A 20547-nucleotide genomic window follows, 5' to 3' on the forward strand; every position below is an offset into this window, starting at 1 on the left:
GTGACCAGTGATGATGAAAGAAGCTAAAGCTACTGGAAAATAGTAAATCAACATAGTTGGAAGAAGCGATCCACAAGTTTCAAATTAGGCAAAAAATAAAAGCATGTGGTATGATAATTGCTTGGTGAGGTAATGGGATTTGTTCGGCTGAATTAAAAGAGAATATCTGTCATAGGAGTATGCATAATGTGCAAATTTTTTACCTCCTGTCCGGAACAAACTGAAACAGAAATGTTGATTGTGTTACAGAGGCAGAAATGCGGCAAATCAAACACCAGTTTTTCGACTCCTCAATTCTGGGCGATCACTGGGATGAGTTGAAAGGATGTTTAAGTTATTGTGCCAATGGATTTGTGGGGCTTTACTACTTTATAAGTATAAGCCAAGAAACCATGGGTGTCAGAAGTTGTTCACGTTACTTTACCCAAAGTAGATGAGACAATTTTCATGGATTGGAGGCACTCCCATCAGGGAAATAAGCTTTCTTACTTTCTTGTATAAATGCCATTTAATTCCAGTCTAATACTTCTTCAAGAAACTGTTAGCCGTGGACATTTATCTTACATGGAGTTAAATAGAAAGGATGACTTGAAAGGATCTTGCTTGATTACGCATTTCACTCTTTGGACTTGCCACGGATTCTTCCAGGTTTGATATTGTCAATATTTTACACACTGTACTGTAATCTTTGCTAGAATGATGAACAATCTTGCCATGGAATCTGTTGGATGATGGCTACATAGCAGGTTGTGAAATAGATCTACAATAACTTGCATGATTAATAGGATTATAATTCGTAAACAGTAATGGTTATAGAAAGTATTTCAGTTGAATGAGAATTAACATCAATCCTAATACAAATAATAAAGCCTGATTCTGTCTGTTGCTTCTCTGGCAATAGATCTATGTTTTACATTATGACTCGAGGTTTTCCTTTTCCATAATAGTAGTCTTTTTACTAGCGACACAAATAATTTAGTGTAAACATGGTCATGCGTCCTGCAGTATCGGTGGTGAAGCACAATGTATGGGCTTCCCCTCCCCCCCTTAAAAAAACGCATGATCCACACTTGCCGAGTACTCTGCTACACCAGAAATCTAAATTACTGCACTTTATGTTTATATCTCTTGTATCTATGCATCCATATACATTTTGATTAATCATGAAAGTAGTATTGCTACGGAAATTTTGGAAAGACAGAAAGCCACAAAGGAAGAAGAGACATGTCACAATATAAAAATTCAAGCATATCATGAGGTGCAAATGAAATCCAGAAATACTAGTCTGCATATGCAATGAAATTTCAGTATCTATAATTATTATTTCCATACATCAGAGACGGGCATAATGAGGTTGCCCGGAGACAATCAAGACATTGTATAGAAACAATACTGAGTCTGAGGGTGGTCTGTAGGCGGAAGCTGTTGAAATTCAGTAGTTAACTAGAGTGAATTCTACATATTATGCATGAGTTTATTGAGTTGATGGAGCCGATAAATGAGAGCCTTTAATGACAGTAATGCAGAAGAATTGACTGGGTTTGAAGGTGGATTTCACAGGTGGGTGGTGAAAATGTCGAGGATATTCATGCTTTGGTGGTAGCGTATGAGCTGGTCTGGTTGGTAAAAAACGAGGTACTGTCGGAGTGGCCTTATGCAGTGGCGGATTCTAGTGAGTGACTGGCGAAGCTGGTGCTGGTGGATCCTTCGAAGTTCCACAAACTGGTGGTAAAGTTGAAGAACCTGCTCCTGGTTGTTGTGGTTGGGAGTGCGAGGAGGACGAGGACGGTGACTCACCATGGGAGGGAGGAGCCTGTGGCGGCTGATATAATTTTGGAGCTGATCAATGTGGCGAAAGAGCCGATCCACCTGGTAGCGACTATGGGGATGTGGGTGGTAGCGATGGAGGTGGGTCAGCCAGGTAGACTGGCGAAGATGGCGGAGCACCACCGTAATGCGGTGGAGCGGATAAAACGGTGGGCACCCTGACGCCATGATCATGGTGAACACTGTAGTGCTAAATATAAATGATGAGAAGCTATGGGTTTTCAAATTTGGTAGTATAAATGCAGCAAAAGTAGGAAAACTAGAGTTTGTACTGTGAGAGAGAGGTGTGATGTCAGCTTAAGTTGTGGCAAGGTGGGTGGAATTCATATCTTGCTTCAACGTTTAAGAGTCTAGGACTGCATATATTTATGGATGAGTACTACTTTGGTGGCGGATTCATGCATTGGCGGTTACATGTGTCGAAAATAAGTTTAGAGTCTCAACCATGTGAATTTCCCTCCTGGGCCTCTTTAACCTTGTTGCTTTGCACATGTGTCATTCACCTTCTTCGCTCCAAATTCAACATCCATTTTTGCCCTTTCGAAACAATTGCCATGAACCGCAGGATCTAATCATTTTTCTCTTACTTTCTTATCCAATTTGTGCAACAACAATTGTAATATTCAAAGTGCATTTAAAATGGATGGTAGGAATAACTCATAACTAAAATAATACACATTTAATGACTCGCATAGGTAGTATTCGAAATCATTTTTTAATTTTATCAAACAATTTTTTTCTCCTCATGAATGCGACATGCGGGTCATTTTCTTCTCAACATCAAAGAGAGATATTAGTATTTATCAAAGTGAAATAAACACAAAAGTTGAACATGACATATTTTAGACGTACTCCACCTTACTTTTACTTGTTTTTAATCATTTATAAGCTCAAAGTTTCCTGTATACACAAAAGAAAAGCGCAACTCTTTTTTGATAATAGTAAAATGAGCTTTTAATTACTTGTAATCAAGGTTGTCAGACTCGAGAGACTCGACCGGTGGGTGTTCGTCGGAAACTGTAGGGACGACGCCGGAAGCTACGACGACGGCGCCGGAAGCTGCAATGACGAAAAGTGCGTTCGTATGCAGGGAGGGAAATCAGACTCGCGAGCTTCCTTCCTAATTGGACTCGTTCCTCTCCCAACAAGAGGATGCGCTGGCGTTCGTATGCGGTGGCGTTCGTACGTGGAGGAGATGCGCGTTCGTATGCGGCAGAGATGAATGCGGCGGAGGGAGAGAAATTAGATCAGACTCGCGAGAATAGTAGAGGCATCATGCGCGAAGGGAAAAATGTCATTTTCACTTACTAACCCTAGCTAAAACGACGTCATTTTGGGGGCATTTAGGGGTGGAAAAAAAAAACCTAACTAGACTCGTGGACTCGGCATCAGAATCGCGATTCTGACCGAGTCTACCCGAGTCAGCCCGAGTCTACCAAAAAAGGAGTCTATTCGCGAGTTAGCCCGTTTTGCTACCCTAGACTCGTAGACTTGTACGAGTTTACGAGTTGACTCGCGAGTTTAACAACCATGCTTGTAACTTTATAACTCTTAAATAAGTCTCATGCTTGGATGTCATCTATTTATGTTATTTATTTCTCTCCTTTGTGATGAATGATAATGGTTCAATGAGAAGATCTAAATAAGTTCTGATCATGCCAGCTTCCAACCAGTTGTACTTCATGCAGAGTTTTGTGATGCATGATCTATATAACAAAATAAAGTTTTCCCTGCAATTTTCAAGCAAATTGATTTTTTCATCAAAATTGAGTTTTTTTAGTAATTAAAGTGAAACCCTAATTTCAATTAGAGTATAATTCTAAAAATATGAGTTATTATAATTAAATTTGATTACAACAAAAAGTCCATGCTTCCCATTTAAGCTACACAACCATAGTAACTAAAAAGTAACAAGTTTTTTTTTTTAATGATATCTTAAATTAACGTTAAATTTACTATTCCAATTTTTTTATTACTTTCATATTCCTATGAAAACTTCATTTAAAACTACAAGAATAAGAATCCATTTATATTTTTCTTTTAAGACATTAATAAAGAGATAATATAGTTTCTACCATGGACCGTGTGATGCAAACAAAAGAAAGATATTGGATTGGGCTTTCAGCCCATGGGCCTTGGCCGTTCAGTTTCTTCTTTTGCCGGGAATTTGTTTAATAGGCAAAACTTGCAAGGTTCTTTTACGACTCTGGCACTGCGGGAATCAAAAGTTTTTTCTTTTCTTTTCTTTCACTTTCTCCAGAAAACTCATGCTCGATAACTTCGAACTGAAACAACCTGTGTGCATATTTCGTGCGAATCGATGAGACGAATTCAGCTTCCCGAGCCACCAAGCCCTACCGCACGGAGGAGCACTCCGGATATCTTCGAATCCGGAGTTCACACGTTCGTGAGGCGCGCCGTCGTCATCGGCAACGGTTCCGCCGCATCGGAGAATCAGAGCGTCGGATTGGTTCGCGCCCTTGGCCTCTCTGATAAGCAAATCTTATATGTAAGAGTAGATAAACTTTTTTAGTTTTTCCGCAACTAGTTCTTCGCACTACTAACATAGCAACTGAGTAAAATTGCTAGTCTAGTTTTTAACTTTGCATTTGACTTCAATTAGAAGTGGCATGTCTGTGGATATTATGATATTTAGAACAGTAAGTAGTAAAATATTTGACTGAAAAATGTAGCATTAGTCTATTGATCCCTCAAAGATGAGAACTTCCACGTTAGTCCCTGATATATGCATTTCAGTTGGTCAGGTTAGTCCTGAGTTGATGTCTTTAGGGACTAATTTGACCGAGGGAGGACTGAAATGAAGGTTTAGTCTACTCTTTCTTAAAGACTAAACATTCGCTTTGATCTTAGAATTCGTAAGGCACTGTCATATTAGTTCCTAAAATTAAGAAATTGTAGAATTAGTCCAGAAATCAAATAAATGTGTGGCCAAAGTGATGATATTGATATATATTTGAGAAAAAAAAAATGACAGTAAGTAGTTAAGTTTAAGAGCTTATTTGATATTAAAGTCTAATGTTACAATTTCTTAGTGTTAGTTACTAATATAACATTGTCTTTCAAATTCAGGGACCAAATTATAGTAAGGTTGGGCCATGGGCAAAGTGGAAATGTGAAAACCAAAAGGGGGAAAGTTGGATGTTATAAACCATCCTAGCATAGAGGATAGAGTTGTGTTGTTAGAACTTAGAAGATGAGTTGTGAACGAATTTTGTACCATATAGAAGTATAAAATACACAGTTATCTGGTTCTGTCAATAACCCTAGGTACTTCATACAGAATTTACTGTACCATGTGCCGTGTTACAGGTTGTATCTAGAATGTCTTGTAATAATAATGTAAAAAGTGGCCAATCACGTACCTGTACAAAATACAAATATCATATAATGCATGCCTGGTAACTATGTTTAAAAGCAAGTAAATTATTGAATGAAAACACCATCTATATATGGATCTATGCAAGTCAAATTGGGTAATAGGTGTAGCTTAGAAACATAACTATTCATGTCAGTTCCTTCCAAAAGAAAAATTCCTTGGGCCAAAGACAATGAGATTTCTACCAGATATATTATACTAAATTGTATCTGATTTCATACTAAATTACATAGCTTTATTGGTGTAGCATCTGATTCACATCATTTCCTTCTTTGCCTAGTATCACTATTTGGTGCCTTTTCCATTTAGGTTATGTTTGGAGGAAATGGAAAGACGATAAAAATTTTATTTTAAGTAAATGTTCTCTTATTTGTTTTTTTTTTTAGAGAAAGGAATTGAGTGAGATATTACCATAATACCATTGCAATAAGGCGTTGCCGACGTACATTATTTGCAACCAACACATGTTATGTGAGCTATGTGCCTATGCTAAGGCTATTCCTTAATAATTTTCAAAACCCTGAGCATTATATTTTGTTATGTTGAAATTGTAAGCACCTCTTAAATTCTGAATGAGTTCACTCATCTTTTTATCACTGACTTATTGCAGCGTGTCACCAGGCCAAAAGGGGGAATTAATGAGTGGCTTCAATGGCTTCCAGTCTCTCTCCATAAAAAAATAGATTATATAGTAAGAATGATTCGCGGTTATTCTCAGCTTATGTTGAAATCTCAGGCAAAGAAGCTTATGCCTTTACCTTCAGAAAATGGTGTCAGTGCAGGCTTGTTAGCTGTCTTAGAAGCTGATGTAAAGCAGATAGTTAGTTTTGCTCGTGAAACTTATGAGAAGTAAATTCTGTTTCTATTTTTTTCTCTGTAAAATGATGTCATTGATGTGTATAGTTTGTCTGTGACTTTTTTATTTTATTTTAATTTTTTGTTAATTCTTGATGGAGAATGATTCAAATGTATGAGTGGTGAGTGGCTTTGCCATTAATAATCTTACTTGTTCAGAGCAATAAACTTCCTTCTAACATTAGCAGTATACCTGATATGATGCTTGATATAATTTATTTGACAATTTATTTCTTTTAAGTCACAATAATTAGTTTATAAAACAAAAACATCTACTGGAATTTACAAGATTGCCAGTGCATTAATGATAAGACATGCTTGTGTGTGCCTGTTGTGATGCTCTGGCCCAAAACTTAATATTGTCAATTGTTGATTTACTGTACAAATCTAATCATTATTCTGAATCTCATATCGATGTAATATTAGTCTCTCAATTCATGTTTTTGTACTTTCTTCCTTCATTCTTTAGTCGCTTTCTTGTATCTTCATCTGCAACAGATTCCTTGGCCACTTACAAAGAATGATATGATTGATATTTTTTTCCAGGGAGGGACCTTTGTTGGTTGTCGCATGTGGGAGAGATACCATTTCTACTGCAAGTTCCATAAAACGTCTAGCTTCTGAGAATGTTTTTGTTGTTCAGGTTTGAAGACTTCATGCATATTGTTCTTGTATTTAATTTTGCTATCATATCTTAATCTTGTAAATTATGCAATTTAGAGTATGCAGAGATATAATTTTGGAATAACAATATACTTCTCTCGTCAACATGTTTTCTGTGACAATCATTTATGAAAATAATCAATATTCTTTCCATGCCTATATGCTATATTTAATTTAGTTGGCTTTATTATAATGAAAACCTATTGGTGGAATAAAAATAGGCTTAATGCCTTTAAATTAACTAAGAATGAAATTGAGCTGGTGATTGACAAAAGTGGGAATTGTGAATGCATTCCAAAAGACTAGGAGTAATAGGTTAGAAATTCTTCATTCTTCTTTCAATCTTTAAAACAGTCTTGGTTTACAATTCCTTGCCAACTGGCATGATCTTGCTACAAAATCCAACAAAAGTCTGTTACATCTATGCTTTCTTTCCCTTGTGATCTTCTATTTCTTGTACTTTATTTTCTTTACTTGTTTATCGCATTCAATGTTTTAAATCTATTTGTCGTTTTGTTTGTGGTTGCATTTTATCATTGCAGGCTGATATGGCCTGCTATAGTCTGTGTTCTCAAAGTGATGGCTACCATAAACACACTATCATGATTACGTTGTCTGATGCAGTTTACAATTTAAAACATTCAAGTTATTTCTAAAATTGTGGGCTTTATATTGTATATATGTTAAGTTCAAGAGGATGTGATTGTTTTAGACTAATTTAATTTAATCATGAACCAAATTAGCTTTAAATGATACATATCTTTTCTTATATCCCCCAGAAAAAATTATATGCTTTGATTACAACAAATGCTAGTATCTTTGATCTTGTCTAAATTTCTTTGATCTATGGTGCTGTGTTATTGTACTTGTATTTTGCAATGATGTTCATTATTGTATAAAAACATTTACTCTAATTTTTAATCTTTATCTCTTTGATTGTCTTTTGTCTCATGACCAGATACAGCATCCAAGATTACATTTGAATAGGTTTGACATGGTGATTACGCCTAAGCATGATTATTATCCTTTGACACCAGAGGGACAGAAACAGGTTCCTCGTTTTCTTCAAAGTTGGATAACTCCTCGTGATCCTCCAGATTGTCATGTGGTATGTATAATGTGCATATATTATATGAAAGTAGATAGCTTTTTGCTTTTCTGGAGAAGCTGATTTTACTTTAATGTTGGCAACTGTCAATTGCTGATGAGTGATGACTATTATGTGGAAATGTATATTCAGGTTCTCACCATGGGAGCGCTACATCAAATAGATTTCACTTCAATACGTAGTGTTGCTGTTACTTGGCATGATGAGTTTGCGCATGTTCCAAGGCCTTTGCTTGTTGTCAACATTGGAGGACCAACGAGTAATTTCTATTGTGAATTTAATTATTTTATGTCACTAAAAATTGGGAAACAAAAAAGGTTTTCCCTTAATAATTTTCACGGCAAAAAAAAAATCGGTAATTTGACTGATGTCCATAATTGATTTAGGAAACTGTCGATATGGTGTAGACCTTGCCAAGCAGTTAGTAGCTTCTTTGCTCAGTGTTCTTGCTAGTTGTGGGAGTGTTAGGATATCCTTTTCAGAGAGGACTCCACAGAAGGTATAGTCATTCATTCCTTGAAGTTTCTTAAATATTATCACTGAGCAATGTATCCATCTCTTACACACTTTTTCTTCCTCTTTGCTCTTCTAAACAGTTGTCCAATATTATAGTGAAAGAACTTGGGAATAATCCAAAAGTTTATATTTGGGATGGGCAAGGTAAATATTTGTTCCAGTTTCATTTCAGATATTTAAAATTTGTTTCAACAGATAAACCTGACAGTAACACAACTTTCAGGACCTAACCTGCATATGGGCCATTTAGCTTGGGCTGATGCATTTGTTGTCACAGCCGATTCCGTTAGCATGATAAGTGAAGCTTGCAGCACTGGGTATGCTTGTATAGAAGTATTTCTATTATTAGAATAATTTTATTTAATTGCTGTTAATACAAGTATGTGATATTATGTTATCAAAATATTTTGTTCTACCCCCAGGAAGCCTGTTTATGTCCTAGGAGCTGAGCGTTGCAGATGGAAGTACACTGAATTCCACAAATCATTGAGAGAGCTGGGAGTTGTTCGGCCTTTTACAGGTTCTGAGGATGTAAGTTAGAACACAATCATTTTTGTATCAAACACAAGGATTGAAAATTATTGTGGAAGGATTTTATGTTCTGGAATATGTATCAAACAGAACCTATATTGTCAAATATGTATATTTTGTAATTGGTATATGTTTTACTTAAAATTCCAGATATCAGAAAGTTGGAGTTATCCACCCCTTACCGATACTGCTGATGCCGCCAAAAAGGTTCATGAAGCGCTTGCTGCCCGAGGGTGGAAACTGAAGGTATAGAATGCGATTTGAGGTTGATGACATAATTTTTACGGAATGGAATTATTTGTTTGTCTAAATTGGGTTACGATTTGTTTGATTAGAAGATATTGCCAATACATAATATATTCATACCATGAATAGGAAATACAGACGGTATGCATGTAATAATTTTCACCATAGCAAGCAATTTTGAATGTGTAATGTAAAGTAAGCATATGTTTTTGGCATTTTAAAGAATGAGGCAGATGAATTAGTTATTCAAAATTTCCCTTCTATTCGTTGTCTGTTTTTTAATTCCATATTTATCTTCGGCAATGAAATGCCGCCTATATGTTTATTCAGGCAAATTTAAGCTGAAGATCTGAGGCTCGGTTCACTCTAAAGTGGGAAATAAATTAATGTTTACAAAACTAGTTTGAAAATACCAAGTTGTTGACAGAATTTAATTTGACTGTTTTAATTAATTTGCCGGTATCTTAGCTTTGGTTTCCTTGTTGAAATGTTAACGTCTATTCCTATACTTCAGCAAACATGATGACCTAAATTTAAGGTAATTCGAAATTTGAAATATGAACTCGCCTCGTCGTTGATCAGAAAAAAAATTACCCTTAACCAAACCAACCACTAATTTAGCACGTGTTTATTATATATACCTTATAACTAAAATTTATAAATAAATATATATATATATATATATATATATATATATATATATACTTTTTTTGGTCTTTATTTTAAGACAGTTTAGAAAAAAAATGGTTTTATTTATAAGGCATTTTATAGTTTTAAAAAATATTAAATCAAAAGAGTATGTATTTTTGTTTCACTTTTTAAACTCTCTAATTGACATTTATCATTTTTGTTAATATTGATGCATAAGTTTTGATATAGGAAGATATCTTTACCTCATGAAAGTTTAATGATGAGTAAGAAAGGTAAAATTGATAAATTATGATTTTGTTCTATAAATTTAATAAAATATAATTATTTGTATTAGTCTATGTCGTATTTTACAATAAGAACATGAAGTGGTATATATAAATAAATATAATATTTGAATATATAAATTATATTTAAAGTTTGTATAAATAGATATTTTTAAAAATATATATTCTATTTTATATTTAAGATAAATAATTTATATTATGATATAATATTAATTTTTATTAGTAATAATTTATATTATAAATATAATTTAATTCATAAATAAATATGATAAAAAAAACTTAATTAAATATATTAAAATAAAATTGTAAAAATATTTTCTTCATGTCTAAAATATCATCACGTAAGATAATTATTAGTGTTTAATATATCGAGGTTGATGTACCGTAAATAATATGAAGAGAACATGTATTGTTATCTTGTCAAAACTTCTTACACCAATGTTGTTAGTGAAATTTAAATAGTATTAGGTTTTTTGACAAATGTACCAATTGTTGCAAGTAATTAAATGGATAGAAATTCAAGTATCAAATTTACAAAGACTTGCACTATAATAAATTAATTTAATTTAATACCAATTGGAAAAAAGTAAAGGATGGATTTGTTTGAAGAATGTAATATCAAAAAAGAACGTATTTCTAGTGATTTAGAATAATAAAAAGATTGAAAAGATAACCAAAAGTTTACAATAAAAAGATGTTATGAATTAATTTTACTAACTTTTTTCACATGTATTTTCCTCAATTATTACTCAATTTCATTAATTATCAAGTTAATTTAACAATCAACCAAAATATTTTAACCCTAATTCTTTTAGGGGAAAATCTAAGTTCTTTAAAAAAAATCTAAATTCAATTAACAATACTAGTTGACATATTTTAACTCTAATAGAAATTGACATATTTAACAATTATAAACAATACTAGTTGATTGAATGAAACTTATAGTCCAGGTTCAAATGATTCAATTAGTCAATTGGTTGAATTGGATGATGTCAAAACACAGTTCACATTAAGAATGATAAAATATATAGAAAAAACTTTTATGAAACTTTTAGAAATCTCACATCAAGTAGAATATGAAGTTTAGTGTGATATTTAAGTCTTGATGTTATCTCACTTAATGGACTGGTCTTTTGGATTGAGGTCTCCTTATGTGTTTAAGTTCTAACAATTGATACTTTCATTGAGAGTTGGGTTAGGGAAAGAGATACCTATAAGCTAAATTAAGGTGCAAATCGAATAATGATAGGTGAGTGAAGTCGTCAAAGAGAAAATAACTATCATCGGATCAATGTTGATACAGTGAAAGTCATCGTGGACTTTGAGCCTTAAAAGAATTAATAATGTTAAGAGCCTTACATTGGATAGAATATGAAACTCAATGTAGTACTTAAGTCTTGAGGCTTTCCCACTTAATGAACTAATCTTTTGAGTTAGACTCCCTTAATATGCTTAAGTCCTAACAAAAAATGAATAAAAAATAGTAATTTAATAATTTATTCTTAAAAAGAGGTTAAAGTGCAAAACTAAATATGTGAATATTTAAGAGTATATTAAATTTCATTTCAACGTGATTCTAAATAATCTAATATACACATTGTTAGAAAAAAAGATTTCACTAAAAATAATTTGACGAAAATTAGTTATCAACGAATTTGGCAAAAACTTTATACAATAATATGATTATTAAATAATAATAATCTAATATGAAATCAAACATGCACAAAATTGTAGCTTTGTGGTTTGTGCATGTTGAAATTGGTGTGGGATTGATAAAATGCATTTATATTCATAATGTCATTTGCCACTATGATTTCACTGTGATATCATAATCATTGGGTGGATTCGATTATTAGTTCCGATCCTTACACTCGAGGTGGTCTAGGTGTTTGTAAATGCTAGCAAGTAAACATTACTTGGGAAATATTGTTGGACCTTGCTACATGATTCTAACAAGTTGTGGGTTAAGATGCTTCATGACAAATATGTTGATCAATCTTTTATACTTCACCTTAAACTTTTTTCGGATTACTCTTATTTTTGGACCTGTTTTGAAGGCTTTGGTACATTTGAGGTGGGGCATCAATTTTCGTATGGGCGTGGGAGATTGCTCCTTTTGGTTTGAGTTTTGGTCATTGGATGGAGCCTTGAATAATAGAGTTGAAGGGGTCCATAAAAGAGATATGCACTTGCAAATATGAGATGTTTATATTGATCGGGTGTGGTGCTTTAATGTTCTAACTACAAATATCTCACAAGATGTTTGTGTATCTCTCTTTTACCTTTTTATTAATAGCACCATGTCTGAAGTTGCCATTTGGAGTCATTCAACTTAGGGTAACTGTGATATCAAATCCATTTATGAGTGGTTAAACCATGAGTTAACCTTTCATCATTCTTATACAAAGTCTTGGTCATTGATATAGAAACCTAAATTATCAAAAAAAAATATCAAACACTTCATTTGGCTTACCTATAAAGGAAGTCTCCTTACTAACTTTTTTCGCTTCTTGTGGCATATCTCTTTTATTTCTTCTTGATGTAGGTGTGGAACAACTCAAGAAAGTTGGATTCATATTCTTCATGGTTGTCCTTGTGCACATCAAGTGTGATGTTCAATGCATTATATATCTTTTGTGATTTCTTCCATGGAAGATCCAACATATTGTCTTTAACACCATATGCAAGGCAAATATTATATTTCTTTCAACATAACTTATTGAATGATTTGGCATGCTCGTAATGAAGTTGTTTTTAATGGAAACATTTAATTATCTTGATACATTTGCAACCAAATTGTGTCATTAATGCATTCATTGCAAAAGGCATTCCAAATTTAACCTCAATTGAATAGTGATAGATAGATTTCTCTTGAAATCTCTCCTTCAAACATATTTTAAGATAATTATACATTCTCTATTTTTTTTGTTTGTTTTGATGTTGAATTATATATGTTATTTTTATAAAATATTTTAAGAATTTATGAGTTACTTATATTTATATGACATATGAGTGATTTTTTTAAAAAGTATTATGTTTTATTTCATCTCTTACTAATGTTTAATTAAACATTAAAAAGAAAAGAATTGTTTTAAGACATGGATTGGGGTTAAAAAGGCACGTGCGAATAAGTGTGTCTGGGTAGCCAGGTGTAAGGTGGTGAGGGAGGGGCCGTTGGTGTTGAGAGTTGAAACTGCACGTCACGTGGCCGTCCCTTCCCTCTTCACCGTTAAAACGCTTTCACACTTTTCTCCTTTCCCTATTCTCATTTCTCTTAATTTCCCTTTTCAAAAACCCTAACAATCAATTCTCTTTCAGGTCAGTCACTGCACCACTCCATTTCCTTTCTTCTTCTTCTTCTCAATCACAACAATTCCACTTGCTTTCCTACAGATTTTTTTATTATTTGCGCTCTTGATTTGGATTGTTGCAGGTCGGGGTCGCGAAGGGTAGGGTTTTGAATTTTCGGCAATCTTGGTAAAATTCCGTCTACTTAACAAAAAAAGAAAGGTTTTGTTCGTTTAAAGTTGGAGGCTTGCTTGGGTCTGATGAGAATTGTTAGGGGAATGCAGAGATCGCTTTGCGAGGAGGACTTCTGCTGCAACAACAACAACGACTCCTTCTTCCAAGGGATTGGCATCACCGCGCCCAAAGCCAGAACCCGCGATAAACTCTTCATCATCCAAACCCTCTGAAATCAAAACGCGCCCTAGGGTTTGCCTTTGCCTTTGCGTTACCCATTGCAATGACTCGCGTCTTGGTTCAGAGGGGTTCCTCCTCCAACCCCAACGCTAACAGGTCTGCCGCTGCCGCTGCTGCTGCCGCCTCCGCCTCCGCCTCTTCTTCCAATTCCTCAGCGCGGCCTGAGCCGCCGCCGGAGATTGCTGAGGAGGTTGTTGTTGCCGTGTCCGATGAGGTTTTGGAGAGCGGTGAAAAGGGGAAGAATGAGGAGGTTTTGGCTGCTGCTGCTGGTGGTGGTGTTCATTTTGAGCAGGGTGGTGGTGATGGTTCGTGTGATGATGACGTGGCTGCTGCTGCTGCTGCTGCTGTGGAGAGTGATGTGAGGGAGGAGATTGTGAGTGGGCTGAGAGTTGGCGAGAGACTTGTTTCGGAGAGTGAGGGTTCGAGTGGGGATGCTTTTTCCCTCCCTGTTGGTGGTGCTGGTTCTTGCCCCCCACCGCCTCCGGTGCCGCCTCCCAAGCCTTCTGTGGCGGGGAACTTGAACCCGAGGAGGAGTGTGGCCTGGGGTTTGAATTCCGGCTCTGTGGGATCCTCGAGGAGGACTGCGTGGCCTCCGGCGAGGACTTCACCTGCTGGGTCTAGGCCGTCTTCCCCCAGGTCGCATAATGAAAGTGAGGGGTACAATAGTGCTGATGAACAGAAGCCTTGCCTGGTTTCCTCTTATGATGATTTTGTAAGTTGATGATTCCACGTCTCTTGATAAGTTAATAAATTTTGTCTGTTTTGGATTTCAATGTTGCTATTAATCTTGGTATATGGTTCTCTTTTAGGCCATGATGTGGGTTGATTCTAATAAGGGACTAGTAAGAAATGGTTTAGATAATTTTCCAATTTGGCCAGTTCTTCTGTTATAAGAAGTGGTTTATTTAATTATCCCCTTGGCGTTTCTAGCTAGTTGTATTGAAATATCATGATGGCATATCTGTCAACTAGGTTTTTTTTTTTTTTTTTATTATTTATTTTTATTTATCTTTTTAGCGTATAGATATACTATTATTTTGTCCTGGCTATTAAGGATACAAAATAATTGAAATATCATGGTGGCATGTGTCAACTAGGTTTTTATCTTTTTAGAATATAGGGAATAGTATTATGTTGTAATTAGTTTATTAAGTTACACGGGTTCAGGGAAAACACTTGTCATTATTGAACATTCATACAATATGTTTCTTATGTTGGAAACCTTATGTTGGGTTGTATCGTCATGCTTGCTGTCTAATACAATTTTGTTTGTGAAGTTTTTCCATGTAAAGTTTCTGGTCCACCTTGATTATGCAATTCTGTTGCACAACAGCCTTTACTGAGATACTTTATATCATCATATATAGTAAATACTCAAACTGATATTGACATCTATCTCAGGAAAGGGAGCGGCAGTTTGAAATTGATATCAGAAGGGCAAAGGGTTATGAAGTAAAAAAAATGATGGAGGATGGGAATTGTCTTTTCAGAGCAGTTGCAGATCAGGTGTATGGGGACTCAGAATTGTATGATTTGGTCAGACAGATGTGTATAGATTATATGGTATGGTAATGTTGTATTAATTTTTATTTATAGCAAATATTCATACTGTATATGCTTCTGCTTACCCTAACTGAAAGTAAATTCTCTCATTAACTTCTGTGATTATTCATTTTATAAGCTGATTTAATTTCTATGGCTAGTGATCTTATCATACAAATAGTGTTGATTGTTTATTTTTTTTAGCTTTTGTATCTCTTGGAGAACTATTTGTATTTAATGTATTTTGGAAAGGTCCAACCATGTATTTTGAAGGCTTACCATGTTTTAGGATATTGGATTTTAGGTTTCTTGTTTTAGGGTGTATGTACTAATGGTCCGTTTTAGGTTATCTGGACTTTAGTATGTGCATGCTGGAATCTCTGGGCAGTAGGCAGTAGTAAATGATAGTTATGACAACTATTTGGAGGAAAATCAAGAAAATTTTGAGGATTTGGTAATGCATTTCAGAGGCTGAGTTTTATTTTCCTCATCTGGATGTAAGAATTCATGAGAGGATTGCCATATGGTTGGGAAGAAGTAATATAGGTAATGGTAACATGAGCAGCAGTAGGGAAAATGAGAGGAGTAAAGCCTAAACTTAAAATTTTATGGAATATTCTACAATAGTATAAGCTTTTTGATCCCAATCCAGATAATTGATTCAAGCAAGTTGTTAGAGCTCCGAAGAGGACTGAGAGAGAAAGGGAATTATTCGTCCCTGGAATTTTATTGATTGTAAGGAAAAAAAGTACACAAAGGAGACTACTCCTTTCACACTGGAATCTGTCCAGTTGGAAATACTACCCAAACAATATCCATCCCCTTCCCCACCTAAACCAGTCCTATTTAAAGAGGGCCTCACTAACTAATTATTACCGTCCCTCACTCTAAAAGGTCAAAAGGTCAAATAAGTTTAATTCTTATTTGTACCCTTCTTCCTATAATACACTTTTAACTTCCTATCCTTCTCTAGTTGTCTAACACAAGTCCTGTGACTTTTCTTCATTTTTTTTGTTTGCTGGTGGCTAACACATGTATACTTGCATATACTGGTAAAACTACCTAAAATTATTGTTCCACACCCTGTTTTCTTGCTTTTAATATGGTTGGACAATTTTTTCTTGTTTTGCTTTTTATAAATATGTTGTCTCTAATTCAATTGACAAATTGTTGGCTATTTGAATTAACTTCTTAATATGGTATGGCATTTGTTATTTGTAACATTTTGGTGGTTCATCAGTATTTTGTGACTCTGCCTGGTGTTTTAAGTATATGTACATTTAGCTGAATGGTACTTCCTAGATGTTTCCCATGCACATTCATTGGTGCAGTTTTATTGAACTTCAGAGGATTCATTATTTATGGATTTATATCTTCAGGAGCAAGAGAGAGATCACTTTTCACAGTTTATAACTGAAGGCTTCACATCTTACTGCAAGAGAAAAAGAAGAGATAAGGTATGTGACAGTATAGTTGGTAATGTTGTTTCTTGGGTTAAGGAAAAAACTAGTTATTGGGATTTTTAGGTTTTTGTGATTGTGTGGAACTGGTCGGTTTTTATTGTTTATATACTTTTGGCAAATTACTCCTATAACAGTTTAGAATGTTATACTATCAAATCTGTATGCCTGTGATAGAAACTGGTTCAGATTAAGCCCACAAAGAGTGTACTGTTAATAATAAACAGAATTTGAGAGATCCATGACTTTCGTAGCCACAATATTAACTCCCAATTGACCTACACCACTCAACCCCTCTTCCTATTTATGGGCAACATGCCTGTTAAAGCAATTGTTTATTATATGTTGTTCAGCTTTATAAAAGCTGCTTTTTGGGCCCTATCTGTCAAAAGGGGTGTGTAGGTCCATAGGCTGGGACTAGTTTCCTGATTAATGTATCTTTTTGTTCATATATATAAATAATATACCAGCTGAGGGAACTCTCACATTTTTTGCCATAAATTCAAATCTCAACTAGGTTTATGGCCATGGGCATACCGATGCATTTGTGGACTTGAGGATTGATAGTACCCAACACATCCTATTTATGAGCAACATGCCTTATTTACTTTTTCTAACTATCTCTATCTTAACTAACTAAGGCTCTCAGCTAATGGACCTATTATTAGCCTCTTAATTAAGTGTGGAAAAGGTAGTGGATGGTTGAACTTGAAAATTGAAATGCTTGTATGCTTTAACATGCCTGTTAATCTGTATGTTGGATGTTCACTTGTCTTAGGCTAAGCCTTTTTACTTTATGTTCCACATTGGTTTTGAAGATGCATCTATTTAATTAATTGGTTAGAATTTTCTTTCTTCATTCTTCATAACTACAATAAGACGTGTCAATTTAGTTTTAAGATTTAGCCCCCTTTATTAATGTGTAGGCGATGTGTTGTTGACTGTTAAAATAATTGAGTGCCATCATTACTCATATGACATGGAAGTTTTTGTGCTGTCATAATTAAAGCATTCCTTTAATGATATGGAGCAATGAGGGAGGTGAATGACAGCTTGAATTCTGGGTGGGCCTTCTTGCCGGTAGCATAGATTACCAACAATTAGAGAAGATCTAGGAATGTGATAGAACTGTAATCTATTTAGTATTTTCCTCACCCTCGCTTGACATAAATGTTTGCAAGGTTTCATATTACAGTGTCTCTGACATCAGTGTTCTGGAGATAAGATTCATTTTGAAGTTTGAGCCAGTTAGATATGTTATAAATAATCCAATCTAGTACTTGTATAGAGACATTATTTTTCTGTCAGATTGTGTATAAAACTTTATTTCTTTCTTCCCATAGAAGTTATACAAACCCTAGTATAACTTTAGGCTTTCTTATTGTTTCTGCATTGTCAATATTCTGAATGTGGATTTGCCTTGTGAAGGAATTGGACATCAAAATTTACTCTGGCTCTTCTCATGTTGGTTATAACCATGCCTCTTGTTTGTTAAAATAGTTGTTTATTATATGTTGTACAGCTATACAAAGCTTCCTTTTGCTGGTTCTAGCTTTTGGGTCAGGGGTCATAGGCTGTATCCTTTTTCCTTGATTATACTTGCATAGACTTTATATACATATAGATATACATATATACATACATAAATACATATACATATATACATATATATATATATATATAATACATCAGCTGAGAAAAACTCACTGATTCAATTTAGACTTAATTCTAAATTGAACATACTTCAAATGCAAAGTATGTTCAATTTACAAGCTTAACAGCTTGTAATTATCTTCACGTATTTCTAGCTAGTAAGCTTGTTCATTGTAGAACTAGGTTTGTATATGAATGTACTTAAAAACAGGTTTAGTGCATAAATATGTTGGTGTTTTGGTGTTTCTATTTCTCATTTTGTGAAGTAAATTGTGTTTACTTTACTTTTTTCTTTCTCCTGGAAATACCAGTTTTGCCTAAGTTTGTACTTGTTGGTTAAGAATAAGGCATAGCAGTAGCCTCTCTTGTAGAATTTATGACGTCAACAATAATAGATTAGCATTGGCTGATTTTTCATTGGATGGATGTATTAAAGGATGCTTGGAAATAGCTTGTATCATGTTCTTGAAACAGTGTGTTGTAAGGAGTCCATTTCAAAGACTAGCAGTGTCCTCTCATAAGTGTAGAGTTCATGGAATTTATTGTTGGATGGATGTATTTAAAGGATGCATGGAAAGAGGGTGTGTTGTGTTAAGCACCTGAAATATAGTTTTAACTATGTTATATGGGGTTGTATTAAAGACTGCAACCTGTATGTTCTCTGTCCAAATCTTAAGCCACCTTAAGCAACTAAATGAAGGTGGTTGAATTATTATTTATAAGATTTTTGCAAGTTGAAAATGGGTGATGAAATGGAATTTATTGTTTATGCACTGTATATGTAGCCTTTTTAACATTTTTTAGAAAATGCTGTTTTAGTTAATGTGTTCATAGCTATTTAAAATTTCCAATTTAGGCAAAACACTTGTTCATCCTTCTTGGCAGGTCTATGGAAACAATGTTGAGATCCAAGCCATGTGTGAAATGTATAATCGTCCAATTCACATATACTCTTACACCACTGGTGAGCCTCTGTCTGAAATTTTGATGGTTGTGATTATGTACTCTTCAATATTAATAACATTAACTATTGATGCAGAACCTATCAATATCTTCCATGGAAGCTACAATACTGACACACCACCAATTCGATTGAGTTATCATCATGGGAATCATTACAACTCTCTTGTTGACCCACGACGCTTGACAATTGGTGCTGGTCTTGGGTTCAGCAGTCTTCGTGGAGTAAGTGTCATGCCTGTTGTTTCATAAGTTGCAGTCATTCTCCTGTGTTATGATTATTTTAATATTCCACAATAAATTGGTTTGAAGGGCTATTTGTGATTTATGATGCAGACAAATGTTGACAAAGATCAAGTTAAGGCTGCTATTAAAGCTCAACAAGACCAACAGATCAATAATGTAAGTATTTTAAATTGTAATGGTATTGACACCAAAACAAGAATTTTGATGATGGATGTTGGTTTGAACAGGCACTTTTAGCTGAGGGTCGGTTTTACTCGGATCTTGAGCTGACAGAGAAGGAAATTGAACGCATGGTGATTGAAGTATCTAGAGCTGAGTACCTTGCAGATAGTAGAGTATTTAAGCAACCGCTTGGCGATAGAGAGTCCTCAACCTCAAACGCTGAACCATCATCTTCTGGAGCATCAGGCAGTGATAATGGGAAAGAGCATCTTAGCAGTGGTATGCAGATCTTATTAACAATGGGATTCAGTTACATCCAAGCGATCGAGGCTTACAGCTTATTTGGGGACGATGTTGATTCTATGGTTTGTTACCTCTTAGAAACTGCCAGTACCAGCAGACGTAAAGGCAAGGCTACTGAATGAATGAAAATCAATCAATCATGTATCAACCTACTTACTCTTTACTTCTATTTCCTATCAAAAAACTGAGCAACCATATAATTTTATTTCGTTTAATCCTAGGCTCATTACCTATTCATATTTTGAAAAATGAATCTGTGTCCACGTTATTCGTCTATCTAACTCACTTTATAGCTTGATTAGTGGGCCAGGTTAATTTCTTTTAGATTTAAATTTTAAATTACAAAAATGCCCTTTTAGTTATGAAGATAATAGTAATATTAGTGGTAACGATAATAATAATGTCGATTCACATTGATTTTTGGTGGTAATTTTGTTTGTA

General features: G+C 34.6%; 2 protein-coding genes across 5 annotated transcripts; both read left to right on the forward strand.

Moving 5' to 3' along the window:
* The first annotated feature begins 18 nt into the window (after positions 1–18).
* On the forward strand, positions 19–9406 carry LOC109798706 (mitochondrial fission protein ELM1). 2 transcript variants are annotated; one of them, XM_083062691.1, is made up of 10 exons: positions 19–648; positions 5835–6073; positions 6626–6722; positions 7701–7850; positions 7983–8109; positions 8237–8349; positions 8447–8510; positions 8590–8683; positions 8789–8897; positions 9048–9406. In XM_083062691.1, exons 1-10 carry the CDS (start codon positions 502–504, stop codon positions 9147–9149), a joined length of 1242 nt encoding a protein of 413 aa, XP_082918817.1. In that variant the 5' UTR covers positions 19–501; the 3' UTR covers positions 9150–9406. The 2 variants fall into 2 exon arrangements, with proteins under 2 accessions (XP_082918817.1, XP_020214657.1); XM_020359068.3 differs by lacking the exon at positions 19–648 and adding an exon at positions 4020–4336.
* A 3836-nt stretch (positions 9407–13242) lies between these two features.
* OTLD1 (OTU-like cysteine protease family protein) lies at positions 13243–20321 on the forward strand. 3 transcript variants are annotated; one of them, XM_083062302.1, is made up of 9 exons: positions 13243–13396; positions 13512–13555; positions 13641–14492; positions 15182–15343; positions 16702–16779; positions 19321–19399; positions 19475–19620; positions 19732–19797; positions 19869–20321. In XM_083062302.1, exons 3-9 carry the CDS (start codon positions 13824–13826, stop codon positions 20226–20228), a joined length of 1560 nt encoding a protein of 519 aa, XP_082918428.1. In that variant the 5' UTR covers positions 13243–13396; positions 13512–13555; positions 13641–13823; the 3' UTR covers positions 20229–20321. The 3 variants fall into 3 exon arrangements, with proteins under 3 accessions (XP_082918428.1, XP_020214284.1, XP_029127198.1); XM_020358695.3 differs by having other exon boundaries at positions 13651–14492; XM_029271365.2 differs by having other exon boundaries at positions 13512–14492.
* Positions 20322–20547: the final 226 nt, after the last annotated feature.

Source organism: Cajanus cajan, chromosome 8 (assembly GCF_000230855.2).
Source record: "Cajanus cajan strain Asha chromosome 8, NIPB_CcT2T_4, whole genome shotgun sequence".
In the NCBI taxonomy this organism is placed as follows: Eukaryota; Viridiplantae; Streptophyta; class Magnoliopsida; order Fabales; family Fabaceae; genus Cajanus; species Cajanus cajan.